The sequence below is a fragment of the Microcebus murinus genome, chromosome 2 (genome assembly GCF_040939455.1).
Source record: "Microcebus murinus isolate Inina chromosome 2, M.murinus_Inina_mat1.0, whole genome shotgun sequence".
NCBI classification, from domain to species: domain Eukaryota; kingdom Metazoa; phylum Chordata; class Mammalia; order Primates; family Cheirogaleidae; genus Microcebus; species Microcebus murinus.
The window spans coordinates 35,215,510-35,240,362 of record NC_134105.1 but is presented as its reverse complement, the minus strand read 5'-3'; the positions used below and the strand labels follow the sequence as shown (position 1 = coordinate 35,240,362).

General features: G+C 40.2%; 1 protein-coding gene across 2 annotated transcripts in view; it reads left to right on the top strand.

The window, feature by feature from the left end:
• The first annotated feature begins 778 nt into the window (after positions 1-778).
• The window catches only part of EFCAB14 (EF-hand calcium binding domain 14), a 43,857-nt gene continuing 19,782 nt past the window's right edge, over positions 779-24,853 (top strand). For both annotated transcript variants that reach the window (XM_075998045.1, XM_012776092.2), the window contains exons 1-4: positions 779-1,969; positions 3,434-3,582; positions 10,773-10,918; positions 22,145-22,243. In XM_075998045.1, the coding sequence (XP_075854160.1) occupies positions 1,785-1,969; positions 3,434-3,582; positions 10,773-10,918; positions 22,145-22,243 (579 nt within the window). In that variant the 5' untranslated portion in view covers positions 779-1,784. The remainder of the gene's footprint in view (positions 1,970-3,433; positions 3,583-10,772; positions 10,919-22,144; positions 22,244-24,853) is intronic.

The window sequence follows — 24,853 nt, the reverse complement described above, 5'->3', positions numbered from 1 at the left end:
TTCCTCATAACACTTATCACCTCCTGACATTTAATATGTTTGCCTGTTGCTGTTTTCCTCCCACTGGAGTGTAAGCTGCAGGAATAGATCAACAGATAAAATACAAGATGCCCAGTTAAACTTGAATTCAGAAAAACAACGAATAATTTTTTAGTATGAGGATGTCCCAGATGTTGCATGGGATTTATTTATATTAAAATATTATTCACTGTTTATCTGAAATTCAAACTTTATTGGGTGACCTATATTTTTATTTGCTGAATCCGGCAACCCTATACAGGAAGGCAAGGACCCCGGTTATTTAGTTCATTGCAGTATCCCCAGAGCTAGAACAGTTCCTGACACATAGTAATTTCTCAATGAATATTTACTGAATAAATTCATGTGTTAAACTGGATCATTAATCTGAAACGCGCCTAAACTTTTAACAAACAGCCTGCGAGTCAGAGGGGCGAGGCCTCTAGGCTGGGTTAGTCCAGTTCACAATTAGGAGCCTGAGTGGCTGATGAACGTTTCATGCAAATCAAGAGCTGGGTGCTTTGCCTGCCCCCGCCCTAGCTCCATGGGAAACAAAACTCAGCCGGGGTCAGGTAAGCGGTAGATACCAGGTGGCCCTCCTGGGGGCGGGGCCTCCCTAACCGGCAGGTGGGACCCAGCCCTACCCAGAGCCAGGGCCCCTTTAACGCCCCGCCTCCCCGCCATCCCTCGCGCCCAGGGGCGTGACGTCAGTCCAGCGGGCGACCAATCGGGGCACGGCTTACTGGCAGGCAGTGCCGGCGGCCGCTGCCAAAGGGGAAGTGATCTGGGGCAGGAGCGATGGCCCGGGTCTGGAGCCCGCGGCCGCCGCCGCTTCCACCAGCGCGTCGGGAGCAGCCGCGGCCGGAGCGGAGGCCGGAGTCGCGGCTGGATTGGGGGCGGCGCGTGTGAGTTGCCCGAGCTGGAACATCTCAAACTCTAGGCAGGAGTGCTTTAAGTGGGCCGGGCCGCAGTCGCCTTCAGCACCGCGCCCCCCAGGCCCAGGAAGCCGGGCTGGGGTCTACCCTGGCGCAGGACTGGCTCTTCTCAGGAGGAGCCCTCTGAGTTGGGCTCTGGGTCTTCCTCAGTCTTTGGCTCCCTTCAAACTCAGGACGGAGGCCGGAAAACGGTGATCATCCCAGACCCCTGCCAGACTTCCTGGCCCCGGCATTTTTCAGCGGCCACGCAGTGCAGGGTTGATGCGGGTAGGAGCCCCCTTCTGCCACCTCTCCAGCCAAGAAGGGACTAACAGGTTCCCACGTTCTTGCTCTGCACCCGCCCCTCCCCTCCCATTCAAGAATAAGTTTCTTTTCCCTCTCTTTTGGAAATCCTGTCCCAAAGGTACAAAACACCCATTCTATGTGCCCTTCCCTAGCTCCTGGAACACCTTTGGAAATATTGCATACTTATCAGGGCTGAGAATCTCTGGTTCTTGACTTGGTTTTTCCCCCTTTTGGGATTCAGAGGTTGTCCTCGCTTTTCACTCTCTTAACTGACACTCTATGCCTAAGACCTTATCCATTTGGATCACCAGCTCTCTGGCCATTTTTATGTGACTCCCCCTACCCATCTGAGTTCCAGTTTCCTCTGGGCTCCATCTCCAGTCGCCAGAGGATCTGGTCAGTCCCACCCCTAGGTGGGAGTGACCGGGGGGCTCTGGCCCGGGATTCCCCACCCTGGAAGGCAGCTCCAAGGCAGCAAGAGAATTGGGCGTCGGGTACGAACCTGGCTGCTCAGGAGTGGGCGCTCCACTCACCCCACACAAGAAGATGAAAAAGCGCAAAGAGCTCAATGCATTGATCGGCTTGGCTGGCGACAGCAGGAGAAAGAAGCCGAAGAAAGGCTCAAGCAGCCACCGCCTGCTTCGCACGGAGCCTCCTGACTCAGACTCTGAGTCTACCTCCGAGGAGGAAGAGGAATTCGGTGTGGTTGGAAATCGCTCTCGTTTTGTCAAGTGAGTGCTGAGGGGTGGGATAGGGAAAAGGCATCTCCCTGCACTATCAAGGGAGCAAATTAACAGGAAGGAAAAAAGGAAGTCCTTAGGAAGAAAAAAGGAAGTAAAGCTTGGAACACAAAGAGGGAGAAAAGGTTTTAGGGAGAAGGCAAGTTCAGATCTGACTGAAGGGTAAGTTAGAGATCTGTCTTTAAGGATAGAAGGAAAAGTTCCAAATCTAAAGTGGAAGTGTGGATTTGGGGAATGTGCCAAGAGCCCAGTGAGTGGTAAAGAAGCTAAGAACAGAGAGAGGAGCAGAGAAGTTTTCAGGACTAGACCTTTATAAAACAATGCAGGAGAGATAGGGACCTTAAGACTTCAATTTACTTATTTTTTGTACTCTTCATGAGTCTGAATCTTGGTGATGGGAGAATATGGTGAGGGACATACTGTAGGAAGTATGAGACTTGAGAGCAGCTGGAGGGTTGGGAGCAAAAAGAAGAGGAATCTTTTCCCCAAATCATTTGTAGGTGGAGAGACTACTAGACAAGTAGTGGGGTTTGAGGACATTGGTAGTGGGGCTCAGGGTGGGAAAGGGCTGAAGGGAACCTTGAAGATGCCCTTGGACCCTCTCAGGGTGCACACTAAAAGAAAAGAGTATTCTGCTGACGATGTGGAAGCAAGGGCCAGGCAGCAGGTTGGGGTGCTAAAAGAGATTGCCTGGTTGGTTTAAAATGTCTGTGTTCTTTAATTTTGTTAAAGGAAAAGTATTGTTTCTAATGCCCTTTGCCATATTTGGTAATTAACGGTAATCCTGGGTTTGGGGTGTGTGTTAAGTGTTAATCCTGAAATAGTTATGCTGCTGAGTTAGTTTGGACCTTGAGGGCCAGTTGAAGTTTGGTGTGAAAATGAACCCCTTTCTGTGTTTCCTTCCTTCCGAGCCAATAAGTTAGAATGCGCCAAGTGTTACTTCAACCTACAGATCCTATTTCTTTCATTCCATTTGCAGTAAAACTTGCTCAAAAGTTTATAAAGTTTCAGTGAACTGAAACAAGATCCTCTGGAGTAAGTGAGTGTGTATTAGTGAGAGAAATAGATAGATAGATAAATTACAGTGCAGTGATGGAATTGCAGAGAAGCATTCATCTTTGTATTTTTATAACCTAAGCTTGTCTCAAAGACCTGCCTCCTGAATTGATGATAATAATGGCAATGAGTTACGTTACTATTAGGTTCTCCCTGTCATCCACAGAACCTCCCTCTGTTTCATTTGAAACTTTTGTACCCAATAGGTGAACTCTTCACAGGTCATATTATTTAGTCATTTTTCAAACTGCTGTTAAGATTTAAATGCATTAGTCTACCTGCCCTGATAAATCTACTGGTTATTCATTAGAGAAGATAATTGCATGGCAACACATGTGTACTATTTCTAGCTATACTCATGACTTTTGTACTCTTGGTTGAATTTGTTCTTTTGAATAGGGGAGACTATTTACGATGCTGCAAGATCTGTTATCCCCTCTGTGGTTTTGTCATCCTTGCTGCCTGTGTTGTAGCCTGTGTTGGCTTGGTGTGGATGCAGGTTGCTCTCAAGGAGGATCTGGATGCCCTCAAGGAAAAATTTAGAACAAGTAAGTGGTCATCCTTTTCAGAGTGTAATCTTGGACTCCTTCCCAGGTTCTAGAACAAAGTGGACCATGCTGAATTAAGAGTTTTGCCCACTCTGGTGAAGCAATTATACATTCCTTTCAGCATTTTTATACTCTTTCTCAGCTGTCAGCTTGAATGTTGTAACACTGATTTGTTTTTAAACTCACAAACAAAAGACAGTGTTTACATACCATCAGAACAAGTGGTGGCATTACAAGTCAATACTTAAGAGTGCAGAAGGGAACAGCTAAGGTCCAGGAGTCCAGATCCTTGTTTAATCTCCACCTGTGGCCTGCACATCCCCAAGTTTAAAGTGGCAATGGCAACAATGGGCTATTTCCTTCTATCTCACAGGGCCACTTGGGAAAAGAATGTAGGAGCACCTATCAAATGATTTCCTCTTAAGAAAAACCGTATAAGAACATAGGAATGAGTGATAATAATAGGCAACATTTATGGAATGCCTACTGTATGCCAAGTGACAAATAAATCGTTTTAGTCCTAAAATAGTCCCATGAGATGGGCATTATTTTTATTACTTGCATGCTCTTGAAAAGGCTCAGAAGGATTAAGTATTAACTTGTCCATTGATTAAGTATAGCAGAGCTGAGACTTGTCCCTGGTTCTCTTGTTCCCTTGCTGCCCAAGTTCATGTTCATCACCACTGCTATACTGCATCACTGTTCTTAGTCTCTTTGTAAGCCTACGCACATTTCTCTGAGTGCTCATAGATCCCTTTGATAATGAATTGATCGGTAATCCAAAAGAAGTTTGGTAGAAGTACTGGAAGAGCTGGTTTTCTGCATTCTTAGTTTTCAAGCTTATAGCAAGAACTAATAGATTTCTTTCCTATGCTTAGATGTGCTTGTGTTTGTGATATTATCTACTTAAAGGAAAAAAACTTTAAATGCTATTAATGAGTGTAATTATTTTAAAGTTATAGGAAACCTTTGTGATTCTTTGAACTAAATTACATATTCATAAAGGACTTACAATAATCATAATGTTGCCTACCTTGAACACTACAACTAGCAGAAATATTTGTCTCATGAGTGAATTTTAAAGTTTAAGGGACTTTTCAAGTCACAGAATTGTGCATATTCTAAATTGTAAAGTTGTATTTTATATATCAAACTACTTTTTCTAAAAGGTGTTTGCATAGTAGCTTCAACCAAATTTAACTTAAATATCTCTTATTAACAACACTGAAATTTTTGGTTCTGTGTTTTAAGGGTTAATCTTCTAAGCAAAGGAACCAGTTTCAACTTAATCACAAATATCCTATCCTTAATAACATTAGCACACCAGGAAACTGACCACAAGACTTTCTCAAGGTCATAAAGAAATCTGGCTCCAGAGCTGGAATAAGAGTTCTTACTTCCTATCTTAAGCCTAGATCACAACATCCTCTCTTTCCTTCACCCCAGCTTCCCTTTGCTGCCTGTGATTATTCAAGTTTTGAACTTGACCTAGGAATAGGTAATCCTTAGCATGTTAATGATGTTTCTAAAGATGTTGCTTAAACAAAAAAGTTGAAGTACTACTTTTGGCTTTCTCCTGAGTTTCTGATCCAAGGAATAGGATTAGGTAAGCCACAATTCTCTGCCAGAATCATCCCAACCTATATGTTCTATCAACTGGTTGAATTCAGAGTACAGTATAAGAAAGATTGAGATTTATACTCTGTAGTTATTTTTCCTCCTTAAGTATAGTTTTTGCAGTATTGCAAGGCATTTTTAAGACATGTGTTTTCTTTGTATGTAAGTAATAATCATGACTTGGAAATGAGGTTCTAAGAAACAATGATTATAAATAACCACTGAAGACACCTGTCAGTGCCATCATCTCTCCATAATTAGTTGGTTCTCCTAGGCTGAGCCATAGCTTGTTTTGATCACATATGGCAATTATTTATTAATATATTTCAAAACATTGCTCAGTTCCACCCTCTAGGGATTCCTTTCTCTGACTACTTTGTGCCTATGTTTATAGGGTACTCATGTAATTTATACCTTAGCTGAGCTTTTCAGGGAATTTCTTTGTTTGGAAATACATATTTAAAATGTAGTGCCTATACATGGAATAGACCTGGCAATCAGTCAACAGATATGTATTGAGCACTTGTAAATACCAGTCCCTGGAAATACTGTACTGCCTTCAGGAGATGCCAGGAATTATAACCTGGATCATGAAGCCTGTTTTCTACCATTGAGCAGCATTCCCTAGGACCCAGACTACATTTGTTAGTCAGCTGAATGAAGCAGATTTGGAATTGTCAATCCAGCTGTTTTGTTGATTGTGATTTGCTACAATAGAAATGCCAGCACCTGCAATGTCTAAAAGCAGGACTGCCTGAGGGAGGGTAGAGGGTGGGTCCTAGGGCAGTCAGTCCATAGGCTGAACCATTGTAGACTATTTGCCAGGAGTTTTTTGTGAAAACCAATATCTTTACTAAATGGGGTCAATCTTGTTCAGTTTAAGTAATCTTTCTTTGAATTATGCTTCTACATATACATATATATATATATATATATATATGTATTTTTTTCTTTCTTTGAGAAAGGGTTTTACTCTCTTGCCTAGGCTAGAGTGCAGCAGCAGTATCACAGCTCACTGCAACCTCAAACTCATGGGCTCAAGCAGTCTTCCTGCCTCAGCCTTCTGAGTAACTGGGACTATAGGTGCACACCACCTTGGCCCACTAATTTTTCTATTTTTTGTGGAGAAAGGGATCTCAATATTTTGCTCAGGCTGGTCTTGAACTCCTGGCCTCAAGCAAGCCTCCTGCCTTGGCCTCCTAAAGTGTGTATAGGCATGAGTCACCTTGCCTGGCGTACTTTAAATATGTTTTTAAAAGTCAATTTTTATTTCTTGTTTTTCAAGAGGACAGAGGGATTCACTGGCTCAAATAAGACTACCTACTTGTCTGGCTTTAGTACTTTTTTGAGAAATTTAGAGCCCCTTGTTTCAATAAATTTTCCAAGATGCTTGTGAGGAAAGGAAGAGGGATTACTAAAATGTCTGAAACAGAAAGCAAAGCAGAGTTTTTCTTTATGGTCAAGGAGTAACTTGATCATAAGCTAAAAGCATTGGCTGGCCTTGAAACTCTCAGCTCAGTATTCTTTTTCCAGAACCAGGTACTTCAGAAGACCTCCACAGTTATTCTAAGGAAGAATTCTGTTCCCAGCCATCCCTCTTCTGTCACTCAACTATGAAACACTAGAGTAAATGAAAAGAATTTGGAAGAGAAATAAAGTATTAATAAATCAGGCATTTCCTTTTCTGGCCATACAAAGTAGTGGTTTGGTCATTTAGTACAGAACTTCAGAATGGTCTTGTGCTGATAAGGCCATTAGGAGATGTAAGTATCTGTGACCTCTGGAGTATAGTAGAAAGAGTACCGGTCCTAGGAGCAGAAGGTTTGACTGAATTTTGGCTTCTCATTACTAGCTGTAAAACTCAGACAAGTCACTTACTCTTTCTGAGGCTTCATTTTCTTACCCATAAAACATAAAGATGTATTTGTGCTACCAAAGCACTTTGGGCATTCCTGTTGTAACATCTGTCACACTGTATAGTAATTCTGTGACCATGCCTCACTCCCCACTAGACTGAGAGCTGCAGGGTCTTTGTACACACTGGTGCTGAGTGCAGGGCTGGGCATGTGGTAGGGACTCAATAGCAAATTGTTAAATAATTAATTATATAAAAGTTTATTGCAAACTGTAAAGACATTATATAAATATAAAATATTGCTATTAGCATTTTATGTTCTTTTTTTTTTTTGAGTCAGAGTCTCACTCTGTTGCCTGGGCTAGAGTGCCGTGGCATCAGCCTAGCTCACAGCAACCTCAAACTCCAGGATTCAAGTGATCCTTTTGCCTCACCCTCCCAAGTAGCTGGGAATACAGGCATGCGCCACCATGCCCAGCTAATTTTTTCTAGATATTTTTAGTTGTCCGGCTAATTTCTTTCTATTTTCAGTAGAGACAGGGTCTTGCTCTTGCTCAGGCTGGTCTCAAACTCCTGAGCTCAAACGATCCGCCCACCTTGGCCTCCCAGAGTGCTAGGATTACAGGCGTCAGCCACTGCGCCCGGCCAGCATTTTATGTTTTATTTGAAGGGTATATACAGAGATTTCCATTTCCTGATTTTAAAGATTAGGAAATCAAGAGAACTAAGTAAATTCTTTTGGGTATTAAACTACTAAATTTTAAATTAACTACTTTCCTTGTTGAAGAAACATGAATTAATAATCATAAGTTGCTTGTTTGCTATACTTCCTCCTGTTTTTTTAATCAAAGTGCCTCTACTCGGCTTGTCTCTTCTAAAATGCCCCAAATCAAATAATGATTATGATCCCCTCTTGGCACATACAAACCTCAGGATTCAAAGTGTTTTCGGGGATTGTCAGCTATATATATTTATTAGTTACTCATTAAAGCCCAGGTTATTTATGTATTTGTCTTATTTCCTCTTCCACTTCTCCCTCCTAGTTAATGCATATAAACTCCAGGAAAGGGACAGACTCCCTCTAACCCCCCTGACCCTTGGGATGTTTGACCACCTGAGATGGCAGACATTTTGTAGGATGTGTTTTTCTTTACAACTGAAAATGCATAGGAAATTCACTGTAATGCTAAGAGCTGCATTAATTCACACTAAGTGGTAAAATGTTCTTACTGTGAGATGGATATATTCCTGCAAACCATGTATATATTCCTGGAAATCAAGTACTACATGAAAAAGCACCCAGGAAGTCTAATATTTATAATGTAATCCTTTGTCAAACATTTTTTAAAAATGAATAAAAATATCTAATTTCTTTTAGTTATTCTGAATTTTCAGATGGTGGGCTTGCCTGAAATAAGGATACCACCACCCCTACCCCCACCCCGATTTTATGATGTTTTTGTTGGTTTTTTAAGTGTGTTTGCTTGTTTGGGTTTTTTATTTGTTGAGTTTTCTTTATTTAACTTGATAGTATAACAATAACTCCTTTTTTTTTTTTTTTTTTTGAGACAGAGTCTCACTTTGTTGCCCAGGCTAGAGTGAGTGCCGTGGCGTCAGCCTGGCTCACAGCAACCTCAATCTCCGGGGCTCAGTGATCCTACTGCCTCAGCCTCCCGAGTAGCTGGGACTACAGGCATGCGCCACCATGCCCGGCTAATTTTTTGTATATATATTTTTAGTTGGTCAATTAATTTATTTCTATTTTTGGTAGAGACGGGGTCTCGCTCAGGCTGGTTTCGAACTCCTGACCTTGAGCAATCCGCCCGCCTCGGCCTCCCAAAGTGTTAGGATTACAGGCGTGAGCCACCACGCCCGGCAATAACTCCATTTTATACCTTACAATTTCACTGGACAAGCTTTTGAGTGCTTCTGTGTACCTGGCAGTGTGCTGGCCACTGGTAATACATAACCAAGTAAGATCTAGTCTTTGTCCTCAAATATCTCTCTGTCTGGTAAAGGAGTCAGACCAGTGAACAGTTACAGCACAATGTGTTAAGTGCTTGGTAGAGTTTGGAGTGGTAAAAAGGTAGCAGTGGACCAAGGTGGGCACCACGCTATTTAAGCTGAATCTTAAATGGAATTAACTAGGCTAAGATGGCAGCAATGAAGAAGGGGCAAGCCAGGCACATCTAGGCAGAAAGCATAGCGTGTTCAAGGTCCCATAGACTTAAGAGGTTAGTGTATCAGCAAGATCAGTTTGGCTGGAAAGTAGACGGAAGAGGAAGGTAAAGTGATGAGAAATGTGGTTGGAAGGCAAGCAAAGGCCAGATTTTTTCAGGTAATAATATCTATTGAGTGCGTAAATTGTGCCAAGAGTATTCTAAGTACTAACTGTAGAAATGAACAAAGTCTTGGAGCTTACGTAAACTGTTTTATGTAGGTCCTTTGTGCCAGTATTTTGTTTTAAGAAAGCATACAGTAACTAATGAGATAGTCTGTGGCTTTTAAAATATGATGTAGGCTTTATTCTGAAGGACCAGATTTTATCAGTATTTTATTTTTCATGACAAGGAAAAATGCTCTTTAAAGAAAGAAGAGAAAGCACTCTTTTTGCCCTCTACTTTCAGGCTGGCAAATCTCTAAATCATTCAGGAGATACTTTTCACAAAAGAAATGCCAAATTTCACCCTGTACTTCACCTAGCATGTTTCTTTATCTTCTATTTCTCTTTCAGCTTTTGGGTTGATTTAAGACTTAAGAAAACACTATTTGCTATTTATGAAAAGATTAAAAATCTTAGTCCTCATAATAGCATTTGAAAGACGGTAAGATGCCACCTTGCAGGTGAGCAATTTAAGGTAGAAAAAATAGATTTAAGCATCTACAAGTATAACTTATAATGTCACCGTGAGCATTAACAGAGTAAGGTTTATAAATCTTCATTGACTAATCAAAAGGCTCCTTAATTGAGCTGGTCAGTACTAAGATTTATTTATCACTTATTGCATGCCTGGCCCGCTGAGTCAAGTACTGTATAGCCATTCTCTCACTTAATGTTAACAATCCTATGAAGTATATTTTATCACTATATTACAGAAGAGGAAACTGAGCTCTAAGAATTTGAGTAATTTGCTTAAGTTATAGAGTTGAGATTCAAATCCAACTTTTTCTACTCATATTCTTTATGATTTTTAGTTATCTGACTTTTTAAAAAGTGTACTGCCAGGCTGGGCAAAGTGGCTCATACCTGTAATCCTAGCACTGTGGAAGGCCAAGGCAGAAGGATCACTTGAGGCCAGGAATTCAAGACCAGCCTGAGCAAGAGTGAGACCCCGTCTCTACCAAAAGAAAAATAGAAAAATTAGCTGGACATGGTAGTGTGTGCCTGTTGTAGTCCCAGCTACTCGGGAGGCTGAGGCAGGAGGATTGCTTGAGCCCAGCAGTTTGAGGCTGCTGTGAGCTACAATGATGCCACTGCACTCTAGCTAGGGTGACAGAGTGAGACTCCGTCTCAAAGAAAAAAAAATTGCATTGCCAGTAGTGAAATGGCCCCAGTTAAAATGGAGCATTGGTGTTAAATATATACATTTACATAAATAACAGCGTAGTTGATAAACAGAATTAACTTCTGTTAATCCATCTTCTTTCCTATTGTATGATTATTTTTTCATCTTAAGGCCATGAAGGAACTTTGATTTTTCTTACTTTATATTTTTAGTGGAATCTAATCAGAAAGGCTCATTCCAAGAAATCCCCAGAATTAACGAAGACCTACTCAGCAAACAAAAACGACTTGAGAAGATTGAATCTGGAGAGTTGGGCTTGAACAAAGTCTGGATAAACGTCACAGAAATGCATAAGCAGGTAGCAAAAGTGTGATTTTATTTCTGTGTAAGCTATGAATATTTAGTTTGGTTAGTTGTTTAGTATGAATCTGTAAGTATAAGGAATTCACTTCAGATTGTTTTATGTTTTGAAATAGAGTTTTTGCATACTGTGATCCCAACACATTAAAGTCAGGTAAAATAGATAATAGTTATACATTTACCAAATACTTAAAATGTAACCCTTTCTGCAAAGGAACAGAATTCTACTAAGTATGGCAGTTTAGAGATAGTTAGAAATTCTTAAGTCAGCTTTTCCTACAGAACAGTGTAGGTATCAAATAGAAAAGGAGTGTCATCTAACCCACAAGAAAAATGGATAGTCTATTTTTATTAGCTAATTGGGTTTATGAACTTAACAGATGCAGCCTTAGGGTGTAGTGCTTTATACCATGCTAAAACAAATCTGGAAATCATCAATAGTCGTCATTCTAGAATAGCTTAGAAGCAGGTGGTAGAGTTGATTAAGTATCTTGGTCAGGCAAGCAAGCCCAGAGCATAAGCTCTTCTAGTCCCTAAATTGACCAGAGCTCGGTAGGCATTGATTCTAAAAGAGGGACTCTGCTAGAGAAAAGGGCTTATTCTATGGATGTTGATCAAGCATCCCATATGTATAAGAGTGCTATACTGTAGTTGCCATTGGGTAACTATAGCTCAAGTCCTTAGTATTTCCAATTTAGTTAAGAATGATACATGCATTGAAAAAGAAAAGTCAACTACACATGCAAAGTGTTTAAACATAGGCATATCATCCCTGTGGAGTCTAAGAGGGTATTCTTTGGAGTAGAGTCACAAATTTCAGAATGAACCAGTGGCAGGGAGCACAGTGCTAGAAGAAAGCACTTGCAAATGTTTCTGAAGCTATGTCTTTCAGCAGTGGTTCAGGAGTGGGACAGTTTAGCATTTAAGACCAAAGAACAGTGGCCTATGGCAATGGCTTCCAAACTTTTGCCTGGAGCCCATAGTAAAAAATGTTTTACATTGTTACCCAGTAAACACATACGTACATATAAGTAATTTAAATAAACATTTCTGAAACAATAGCTTACCCTTAATATGTATGATGCTTTATGATATTTTCTATTCAGTTCTATTTCATTTTTTGAATTGTTCATGAAATAATTGATGAGGTTGCAGCAGTTAGTATTTACTAGCTGTCATCTATTCTTGGATTCTCAGTAATTAGGGAAAAGCAAGTAGTCACCCCTTTTTTTACAAAAAAAAAAAAAAATAGGATAAGTTATGGCCTTGCTTACATTCACACAGCAGATAAGCAGTTTGACCAGATATTATATCAGGTGAAAGTAGACCACATTGAAGCACTGAGAAATAATTAACATTTCTTCTGGGGCAAACTGTGTATTCCATGTAGTTACCCAGTCATGGAGTTTATCATTCTGAGAGAAGAGTGAGATTGTTCAGCATGAAGAGGCAAAATCAACTATCTTTCTCATCTCCTTCTTGTAAATTGACATTAAAGGAAGAGTCAAAGGAGAAATTGGTACATTGTGTGAGAACACACATAAATATTTTAAATCTTTGGTACATATGTTGATTTCTGAGTTCTCTTTAACCAGGAATCTAGATACAAAAGAACCATTTTATTCTTGGCCTAGCTGTTATTTTTAGTGCAAGAAGCACCTGAGAAGGCAGATACAGGAAGTCTTCACTTAATGTTGCCGATAGGTTGTCTGAAACTGTGACTTTAAGTTATGTGATATATAATGAAACCAATTTTATCATAGGCTAATTGATAGAAACAAAAGTTAAGTTCCTAAGGCATATTTCTGGTCACAAAAATATCACCAAACTTATAAATAAAGACCAAAACACTTCTAACATTAAGCACTGAAATAAATGTGAGCTATACATGCATTTAAGAAAGATTAATAAAAAACAAGTGAGATAATTATTTACCCAGTTATTCCAGTTCAGAGTCGAAGGTGACCAGGGCCTAACCTGGCAGCTCAGGGTGCAAGGTGGGAACTGACTCTGGACCAGGTAACCATGCTATTGCAGGGCTCACTCCCACACCCACACTCACTTAGACTGGGACCATTTAGACATGCCAACTAACCATACCTGTGTAGCTTTGGGATGTGGGAGGAAACGAGTACCTGGAGAAAACCCATGCAGACGTGGGGAAAACATGCAAACTCCACACAGCCCCAGCTTGAAATCAATTTTTTTCTTAATAATGTTATTTAAAAAATGATGTTGAATGAAACGACATTATTCAAGGACCTGCTATAAACAGGAAAGTTTACTTCAGTCCTAGGGCTTCATATAGGAAATGGGGAGAGATTGAACTGAAACCCTTTCCATTTTAGTTTCAATGTACCTTCAATGATGCTAAGACTAACATAGGAAGCCAACCTGATGCAGAGGAATTCGCTTCTGGCATGAGCCCAGAAGGATGGGTGGTGGTGAAGCAGAACCTTATGTTGTTTCCAAAGTGAACTTGGCACTGTCTCTCTGAGTGGTTTTCTTTTTTTTTTTTTTTTTTGAGACAGAGTCTCACTTTGTTGTCCAGGCTAGAGTGAGTGCCGTGGCGTTAGCCTAGCTCACAGCAACCTCAAACTCCTGGGCTCAAGCGATCCTCCTGCCTCAGCCTCCCAAGTAGCTGGGACTACAGGCATGTGCCACCATGCCCGGCTAATCTTTTACATATATATATATCAGTTGGCCAATTAATTTCTTTCTATTTATAGTAGAGACGGGGTCTTGCTCTTGCTCAGGCTGGTTTTGAACTCCTGACCTCGAGCAATCCGCCCGCCTCGGCCTCCCAGAGAGCTAGGATTACAGGCGTGAGCCACTGCGCCCGGCCTCTCTGAGTGGTTTTCTAAAATTACTGTTACATATCTCTGATGGCCTGTTCATCTAAGAGGCATTTGTTCTCAACCAAAATAGGTATAAAAATAAAATTAATATTTAACCATGTTTCTATATTTAATGGTGAGTGTCAATTAAGATGCTTTTAGTGGCAATTTTTAAAAGCAGTTCAAAGTAGCTTAAACAACAAGGAAATGTATCATATCACTTAATAAGAACTGTTCTTTGCACAATATGAGCTGGAGTTAATGCAGTCTGAAAAAAAGCCATTAATCTGAAAAAGTTAAAATCACATTTTGTCTTGAAAAGCTTTAAGCTAGTAGTTGAAATCCCATTTCCTTTTCTGTTTTATTCATGAAACCTCTGATTTTATACCTATTCCCTCTATACCATTATAGGGAGTCTTCTCCCACTTCTTTGAAGACTATTAATTTAATAGATGTTAACTGAGCTGTTCTGTGGAGCTAGGCTTTACGTTCTGTCTTAATCTATTTAGGATGCTATAATAAAATACCTTAAACTAGGTAACTTATAAACAACAGAAAATTATTGCTCACAGTTCTGGAGGTTGGGAAGCCCAAGATCACGGTGCCAGCAGATTCAGTGTCTGGTGAAAGCTCACTCTCTAATTCATACATGTCACCTTGCTGTGTCCTCACATGGCGGAAGGGACAAACAAGCCCCCTCAGACTTCTATTTTAAGGGCAGTAATTCCATTCATGAGGGTGGAGTCCTCCTAAATCACCTCCCAAAGACTCCATCTCTTAATACCATCACATTGAGGTTCAATTTTCAACATATTAATTTTAGGGGCACACAAAATTCAAACACTAGTAGATTTAAAACCAAAAAAAGATGTGATTCCTTCCCTCAAGGATCTTACAGTCAAATGGAGGAGATAGAAAAGTAAACAATTATAAAATAGCCTGATAAGCAATAAGAAATGGGTCCAAATGAGCATTATGAGGGCATATTTAAGTATGTATGTAACTGAGACTGGGATCAGGTGAGATTTCCCAGCGATTTTGAGCTGACTCCTGAAGGGCAACTAGGAGTTGGCCAGGTGAATTCTACAGAAAGAAAGAAGGATATTCAGGCCGGGCGCTGTGGCTCACGCCTGTAATCCTAGCTCTTGGGAGGCCGAGGCGGGCGGATTGCTCAAGGTCAGGAGTTCAAAACCAGCCTGAGCAAGAGCGAGACCCCGTCTCTACTATAAATAGAAAGAAATTAATTGGCCAACTGATATATATATAAAAAATTAGCCGGGCATAGTGGCGCATGCCTGTAGTCCCAGCTACTTGGGAGGCTGAGGCAGAAGGATCACTGGAGCCCAGGAGTTTGAGGTTGCTGTGAGCTAGGCTAACGCCACGGCACTCACTCTAGCCTGGACAACAAAGCGAGACTCTGTCTCAAAAAAAAAAAAAAAAAAAAAGAAGGATATTCCAGGTAAAATTGATCTTCATAGTTTATGAATCCCATATTTCCAAATTTCCCATTTGCTAAATTTATTTATAACCCCCAAATCTATCCTGGCACTTTTGCAGTCATTCACCAACATGTACACAGTGGCAAAAAATTTGTGTCACTCAAAATGCATATTTACAGCTGAGGTCAAACAAGGTGACATGCTGCCTTCTTGTTTCAGCTCTCCTACTGTAAACAAGTGTTTACAGTATATTTAGTGTCACATTTTTGTGCTTTCTACTGCTGATTTCGCTGTTTAAAATGTCCCCCAGGTATAGTGCTAACCTGCTGTCTGAAGTTCCTAAGTGCAAGGAGACTATAACGTGCCATATGGAGAAAATACGTGTATTAGATAGGCTTCTTTCAGGCATGAGTTATGGTTCTGCTGGCCGTGAGTTCAGTGCTGAGTCAATAATATGCATTAAATAAGATGTCTTTAAACAGAAACACACATAAAACAAGGTTATGTATTGTACTGATCAGTTGATTGAAATGTGAGCAGAGGGCTCACAGACACCTAATCCTATGTTTCCCCTAGGTGCAATGGTTCAGTAATCACTAATTTGGTGTTTGTTACAAATTTCTAGAACATAGCTACAACTAATAATGAGAATTGACTGTGTGTGCAACAGCAGAGATGAATGAAAACAAGGTGTGTTCAGGGAATTGTAGTCATTCGTTATAGCTACAGTATAGTTTGGTGAAAAGAGGCCAGAGATAAAGGTAAGCCAGCAAGAGCCATATCAAGAAGGACCTGGAGGCCGAGTACGGTGGCTCACGCCTGTAACCCTAACACTCTGGGAGGCCAAAGCAGGTGGATCGTTCAAGGTCAGGAGTTCAAAACCAGCCTGAGCAAGAGCGAGACCCCGTCTCTACTAAAAATAGAAAGAAATTAATTGGCAAACTAAAAATATATATAGAAAAAATTAGCTGGGCATGGTGGTGCATGCCTGTAGTCCCAGCTACTCGGGAGGCTGAGGCAGCAGGATTGCTTGAGCCCAGGAGTTTGAGGTTGCTGTGGCTGATGTCACGGCACTCTAGCCCAGGCAACAGAGTGAGACTCTGTCACAAAAAAAAAAAAAAATAGAAGGACCTTGAGTGCTCTTCTCCTGTAGTACTCTATCTTTTTTTAACACTTGGTCCAAATACCTTATGTGATGATTATTTGCATATGTATCTAATTGCACCAAAAGACTGTATACTGTATTCTAAGCCTTAAGCATGGTGATGAAGATAACAATGGTGATGATGATGGTATTGAAAATAATTGCCATTCATGAATTGCTTTCTTTGTGCAGGCCATTATTAGATGCACTACCCATATGACTTCCTTTCTTTGTTTCTATAACCCTTTGTTCCCTATGAAGTGGAGGTGGTATCTCCATTTTACAGATAAGAAAACTAAGGCTCAAAGAGGTTAAGAAGTAATTTGCCCAAAATCACACAAATGTGTATCAATGCTAACATTAAAATACTCAAGTCCTGGGAACCTTTTTCCCCCCAGTTTCCCATTCTACCTCCTATCTTTGTATCTCCTGTAGGATTCAGTAGGTGCTCGGTAGATAAAGTTGAACATAAAGGATATGTTGTCGGGTCCCTAGTAGGGCTCACAATAATTCATCATTGATGATTGCCTGTCTTACTAACTCTTTTCCTTACTATTCAAAGAATACTTAATTTCAACTCCAAAGCAAAAAAGCAGCATTTCAGACTTTATAGTATAAAATGATCTATTAAGCAATGGTGTACAATAGCTATTTTTAATTTTTCTAATGAAAAGTCATGTAATATGCATAAAAGTCATGGCTCATCTTTTGGCTGGAATATGGATTTTTCTCTTAATGGTTTCTATTTAATTCAACTTCTTAGACTCTTCATATTGCAAAGTATAACTTTTAGGGAAAAGTTCTGTAATGCTTGAATCCAATCTGACATTCTAAAATGCATCTGTTAGAGTCCAGAGCAGTTCCAGAGACAGTAATAGGAGGATGCCCCTTGTCTCTCCATTCCAGTTACACACGTAGCTTTGCTGTACTTTTCCATAAATTGTGGCATTATTCTAAGGAGAAAAATATTGGAAGATGGAATCCAGCTTTGTAATTTATGGGAATATAGCTGTGTCCTGGGGACTAGTGTGTGATTCAGGTCTTTATATGTGAGTAAGGTGCCCTAAGTGATGTTTGGTACCTGGAGAGTTCATGGTCAGCTCCCCAGAGTGTGCTTTTTCATTGAGGCTGCCGATAACCCTAGTCCTAGAGTTTTGCAGCCTGGAGAGAAGTGTGGCAGTACCTCACCTAATCCTGCTGGCATTGGCTGTCCGCTGCTTCTCTGGCTTTGGGTGAAATGGCAGCTGCCAACCAGCCACCCTGGCTTTTTGTGAGGCCATTACCTTCCCTGAGATACTTCTTATTAACAATGAGCTCTGCTATAGCCTCAGGAACTCGCAGTACCTGGAAGGATAGTTTCTGCCCAGCGCACAGCTTTCTGTTCCTTTAGGATCTGGCCAGTTGTCAGTGGAGAGTTTGTTCCCTCAGGTGGTTGACAGGTAAACACATAATTGATAGGGTGTTTGGAATAATTATATTCTTGCCCATCAAACTAGTCTTGAGCCAGCTACATACATACTTTGGAGCACTGAAGAAAACATACCTGGGGGAGGACTACCTTCCTGGCACTTTATGATCGGGCATGTTAAGGTAGTCTTGGAAGGCCTCGTGGAGGGCATGGAGGAAAGGGTCAGCCAAGAAAACCCATCAAACCCCTTCCAAAGGTATATGGTATCTTTTTCTTATGTGCATATTTCTTTTCATCTTTTGTCTTTTTAAAAATGCCATAAGTAATTTGTGAATATATTCTTATTTAAGATTTAAACAATAAAATACATATAGAACTCCTATGAAAATTTTCCTTCGGCCCCCATCTTTGTTTATGCTGCACCACACATGCTCCCTGTCCCCATGGATGTCCACTGTCAATAATATAGGCTGTGTCCTTCCAGTCCTCTTTGTATTTGCAAAATCAAAGTAGCTTTTGATATGAATTAGCTTATGGGTTAATGTGTGTATGTGTGTAAATAGGGTCATTTGATACGTTATTCTAGAACTACCTTTGTTCACTGAATATACCATGTCCTTACTGATAGACATTTAGATTGTTTATGGTACAGGGTGTTCTAAACGTCTCCATACAAATGAAAAACTTTGTAATGAATATTTTGTAAATAAAGGGACATTTAGCTACAATTTCCCATTTTCCCTATATATGGTGACTTTTGGGACACCCGGTATTTTGCTGTTACGAATAAGGAAGAATTGCATAAATCTTTGTGCACATGAGCTAATAATCTTTAAGATTTCTAGAAGTGAAATTGCTGAATTAAAGGATATAAATGTTTCAAATTTTGATGGATTTTTCCTGAATAACCTTCTAATAAGCCTTCTCCAGTTTATACTCCCATAAACAATGCATGAGAATACCTGTTTCCATATGTCCTTTTCAAAGCTGGATATTATTCATATCTTTTTAAAGGCATGGGTGAAAACCTGCTTTATGTAATTGCTGCTCTTAAGAGGTTTATAGTTTGCTGAGAGTATCTCCTTGTGGGCTAAATTTTCTTACCTAATTTGTTTTTTAAGTGGATAGAGTTAGAATATTGGTGATTAGTCTGAATATTTTGGAGCACATGTGGAGAATTGCATGTTTAAGTTCTTATTAAATTTCACTGCTAAAAACTGTCACTTGACATTTTGTTTGTACTAGGTGTGGTGTTTTTTACTTACATATCTCAATTCTCATAGCTTGTATTAGTCATGTGTTGCTGGGTTACATATCATCCCAAAACTTAGTGGCTTAAAACAGCCAACATTTATTATCTTGTTGTTTCTATGGGTCAGGAATTTGGAACAGTTTAGCAGAGGGCTTCTGTCTAGAATATCTAAGGTTGTAGTTAAGATGTTGGCCTTGGGGCTTCATAATCTGAAGGCTTGACTGGGGCTGGATGATCCTCACTCACATGGCTATTGGCAGAAGGCCTCAGTTCCTCCCAACATAGGCTTCTCTACCCTGGGGCAACATGACAGCTGGCTTCCCCAGAGAGAACAAAAAGGAAGGCATAAGACTTTTGTGACCTGATTTCTAAAGTTGCCAATTGTTAATACCACTTTATTCTGTTCACTAGAAGCAAGTTATTTAAGTCAGGTCACATTCAAGAGGAAGAGAATTAGATTTCACCTCTTGAAGAGAGGACTATTGAAGAATTTATAGACATATTTTAAAACCATCACACATCCCTACAAGATGGTTGTTAAACAGTTGTTGTTATACCCATTTTACTGATGAGGAAAATAAGTTCATTACTTATCTGGCATTATCTCTTACTTCTTGGCCTCTGTCCTCCACCGTGCTTGGACTAGCCTTCTCAAATGCCCATCCTGGACAAGAATGTTCATTCTCAGCCATTCATTCAATCAGTAAATGCTTATTGAGTGCCTGTCTTTGTGCCAGGCATATTGTGGAAAGTAAAACAGACATGGTCCTTGATCACATGGAGCTTATAGTCTTGAGGAGAGAACCTTAATTAATAGTCACATAAATAAATAAATCATTGTCACTTTGAGAAATTCTATGGAAAAAGTCCTCCTGAGCCTATTCATACCATTGTACCACGTCTGTTCCCCATTGTGACCCTCACCCTTATAGCCTGGAAAGAATGCTTGCTTTGTGTTTATATATCAAACTCTAACTTCTTTGTTAGTCTAATTTGAGTCCTACCTCAATGAAGCCTGTCCTTTTCAGCTTGCACTGATACTCTTTTCTCAGAACTTTATTCAGTATCACATTTAATGCCTAATTGTTTCTTTAGTGTGAAACCTGTCTCTCAGCTATATTGAGAGCTCCTTGAGATGAGAGATCTAGGAGTTTCCCTCAGTTTCTCTCATCTCACCCCTCACATTTGGTCCCAGCAAATCATGTCATCTCTACTGTGACTGCCTCTGCTACCACTCAAGTCTAAACCATTATCTCCTGCCTAGACTATGCAGACATCCTTCTTACTGGCCTTCCTATTTCCACTAACCATAGGAATCTTCCTACAAGCTGTCTCCATTCATGTAATTATCCTGTTTACATGCCCTGTCTCATCACACTTCAAATAGAGTCGATATCCTTGTCCTGGTTTACAGAGTCCTGCCTATTCTGTCCTTTTCGTGTGTCTCTGGCCGCACCTCCTACTTCTCTCTCTGTCTCTTCTGTCTCTCTGTCTCTCTCATGTACACACACATATTTTGTGATCTGCCACCTGACCTTTCTATTCTATAAATATGCTATGCTCTTTCCTGTACTGAGGCCTTTGCCCAACAATTCCCTCTGCCCTGAAATGTACTTCATCCAATTTTCATATGATTAATTCTTACTTATTATCTAGATCTCAGTTTAAATTTCATCTCCTTATAGGGCCTTCTCTGGGCAGTCAGTCTAACACAGCTACCCAGTCACTCTTACCAAGTCACTTTATTTTAATTTTTTTCTAATGCTTCCCACTATCTAATTGCACTAAAATTTAAATACCACAAGATTCCTGCATCTGTGTTGTTCACCACTGGTGTATAGTAGGGCTCAATACATATTTGTTGTATTAATGAAGGAGTGAAAAATCGTCTTAAGCCTCTGAATTTATCCCTCCTAGAAGGAAGACAGAGGAGAGAACCTGAGTTCCCAGGCTCCTCACTGGACTCCCTTGTTCAGACCAAGCTACTGCTCACTTGGGGAACTCTGTTTAAATTCTTTGCATACTGCTTATTACTGTCTGATTTTTTTCTTCTTTGTTTTTTGTTTTTTGTTTTTGTTTTTGTTTTTTGTCTGGCACAGAGAAGATGCTAAACATTTGTTGAAGGAATGAGAAGGGAATCAGATTCTGCTTTGTCCTATATGCCCCAGTGCCTCCTACTGTGCTTGGCCTGTAGCAAGTGCCCAGAAACTCCACTAGTTACCCTATGAGGCTGATCCAAATATAATTGCTATTCGTAGATCTGTGTTCTCATCCAAGACTTTGGAATAGGAAAGCAGTTTGGAACTAAGGATCTTTCAAGAATGTTTTGAGCAATACTACAAGGCTTGTTAGAATATTATCTCTGCAGCCTGAAACTGGGTATTATATAGGTTCCCCCAGTTCCCATTCAAAAGAGAAGTCTAGCTTCTTAGAATTCTGCCCTTAAATAGCAGAAGAAAAGCCACATTTTATTTTGATGCAGCTCCTATTTTAATACATTCAGTGCATTAGTCAGTGAGTCAGTGGGTATATACTGAGCCCCTTCAGGATACAAAGTAGTGCTTTGGTTGAGCTATTGAGTTTGAAATATTAATCACATTATTAAACCAAAACCAAATCCCCAAGTAGTTGAGAGTGCTGTTCAAGTTGTCAGGGTATAGTACCTGTAGACTATATTTTGTGATGATGGGCTTTTACTTTATATGTTCCCACTTGGGCAGGAACAAAAGTTCAATAAATAACGGAGGTGTTATATTTTACCAAAAATGAAATATTGATGTGGCCCTTGATCATTAGCTTTCTTCCTGTCCAATTGTTGAAGGATTGTGTGGTAATTACTACATCTTTTGGGTAATTTAGGAGTTTGGGATCTTGTAGCTACCAGGACTAGAGTAAAGAATAATACTTGCTTTTCCCTCTTTGGCACTACTGTTTATATTGAACAGGAAAAAAGGGGGTATTATTGCTGCCTCCCAGATCTCTAGTCTAGGCAAGATACTATAGTTCCTCTACTCCTATACCTGACAGCATAACAGAAATGCATAAAATCCAAGGGTACCTTGACATCATAAACCATAGAGTATGTGAAGGAAGCATATACTCTACAAATACTGTTTTTATTGTTTGTTATTCTTTTTCTTTCAGATTTCCCTGTTGTCTTCTGCAGTAAACCACCTCAAAGCCAATGTTAAGTCAGCTGCAGACTTAATTAGCCTGCCTGCCACTGTAGAGGGACTTCAGAAGGTAAGTGCTATGTATGTGTACTGAGATTAACCTATTGCGGTAATTCTAGCTTCTTATAAGTTTTCTTTGAAAGCCTGGAATTTGAAATCAGCTGCTCCAAGAAAGCAATAACAGAATGTATCATTGTGTTCTAAAGAGTTCAGAACAACTATGTTTTGGTCTGGTTAGTTGGGCCTTTAATTTGTAACAAGTTTCATTAGCTATGGTTTATATAGATTCATACCTTTTTATTTGGCTCTGGGAGTCCCAGAATTGCTGTGCTGGGATTTAAGTTAGCATATATGGATTTGCTTTTTAACACTCGCCTTTTCAGTTGGTCATTCACAATGTGTTCATGAAAGCAGACCAATTATACATGAGAGTTGCTCTGAATCTCTATTTTCCATGCTTGAAAAAGAATTTCAGGAAAGAAAGGATCCAAGGCAGCAGTCCCTAACATTTTTGGCACCAGGGACCAGTCTCCTGCAAGACAGTTCTTCCACACAGGGGTAGGGTAGAGCTCTGTAGCCTGATTTCTAACAGGCCATGAACTGATACCAGTCCACTGCCCAGGGCTTGGGTACCACAGATATAGGGAATGGCAAAATTAAGAATTCAGGAAACATTTAAGTATTGGCAAGAATAGCAAAGGAAACTTTAAAACACTCCTACCTGGACTATAAATGGCAAAAATCACTTTGGAAAACAATTGGATGTTATTTTATAAAGGTAAAGGTGCACATACTCTAAGCAGTTCACTCCCAGGTATATAGACTCTAGGGCTGAGGCAAACAATAGTTTAAAATTTCTACTTACTTGATCCCTAGGACTCAGGTCTAGAGTAGGAGGCAAGGACCAACTAGAAGAATACTACCTTGAGGATCCTTTGAGCTAGATGGGGAGAGTAGGCAGGCATAGGAAGGGAGAAGAAAGTACCTAATTAGAACACAAGGAACATCATCCCCTGCAGCAGGGAATGGGTGAAGGGATTCCCCAAACAGTGAGTGTCAAATATAGGATCTGACTTTTAAAAGCAATTGTATGATAAGTTTGATCTGATGATGTGCCGGGTCCTATGAGCTTATGGGTTGTTTCCACAAAGGAGTAAAAGATTCCTAAGCCATGAGTGAAAACAAAATTTGTTGTTCTATCAGTATGTGCTCAGTCTCCATAATTTACTACTTGTCCAATATGGTCATCTACTTAAAACTTAAAAAAAAATTGTAGGGACAGCTTTGATGAGGCCACATTCTTGCCATTGTTCCCTAGGCCAAGTGGGGAAAAGGCAGGCCTCTGTAGCCTTTAGTATAGGAGCAACCTTGGCAGTCTTGCATTAGAAAAGGAAATTGTTTTTTTCTGGTATTCATTAATATAATAAACATTTGTGGAGCTTCCTCCAGGATGTACCAGGCACTTTGCAGTTGGTGGGAATACTTGTTTGAGAGTTTTGCTGCAGAGTTCACATGGGTCTGTCAGCTGCTTTCTTAAAAAAAAGATCTTTAAACAGGAGCTTACTATCTTCTGTATCCTCATGGACTCATACATCCAGCTAGTGAGGATTCTCAAACAGTAGGTGTCTTTGAATGCCTATGGCTTATTTAACAACAGAGCTTACTTAGATAGCATACCATCTTAGAGTCTTCCAGCCACTATATTATCTCTTTGCAAATCTGTGCATTTATAATGCCCAGGCACTGCTTTTATTGCAAGTGGCTCAGTTTTGAAATAGTAGGTCATGTCAAATGCCTAACTTCATTGTATCACATGTAATTTTTTAAATGTTGAAAATGTTATCTCTTGTTCTCTTGGACTCTGGATATCAGTACAGTAAAAAATGATATTGGTTAAAAATACTAATTTAGTGGCCGGGCGCAGTGGCTCACACCTGTAATCCTAGCACTCTGGGAGGCCGAGGAGGGCGGATTGCTCGAGGTCAGGAGTTCGAAACCAGCCTGAGCAAGAGCGAGACCCCGTCTCTACTATAAATAGAAAGAAATTAATTGGCCAACTAATATATATATATATAAATTAGCCGGGCATGGTGGCACATGCCTGTAGTCCCAGCTACTCGGGAGGCTGAGGCAGAAGGATTACTTGAGCCCAGGAGTTTGAGGTTGCTGTGAGCTAGGCTGACGCCACGGCACTCACTATAGCCTGGGCAACAAATGAGACTCTGTCTCAAAAAAAAAAAAAAAAAATACTAATTTAGTGGCACTACAAATAAAATCTTAATGAAAGGCCAAAACTCCCAAAAAAGAGTGTTACTGCCAACCAGTAACACTCTTTCGGATGTTCTGTTAGGACAGGCCTTTTTAAAAAGATGGCTTCTGAATTATATCTCCAAGTCCCCAGTCCACTTGGGCTCCTTAGTCCTAATGAAAACAAAGTAAGCTACTATCCATGTCTAACTCTATTCAGTGGCTGCTGAGAGGATGCTACAGTGGAAGCAGAACAAATACTGCCAAATGGAATTTTTTTTTCATCTCTGCAATGCTGGATTTCCCAAAGCCAAAAGTGGTTCCTGCCCATTTTTGCTCAAAAGTCATCATTTTCTCCTGACACAGTGGCCATCTGCAGTGTTAGCTCAGGCCATCTGCCTGCCCACAGCAGGAGACTTGATAGGCAGTTTGT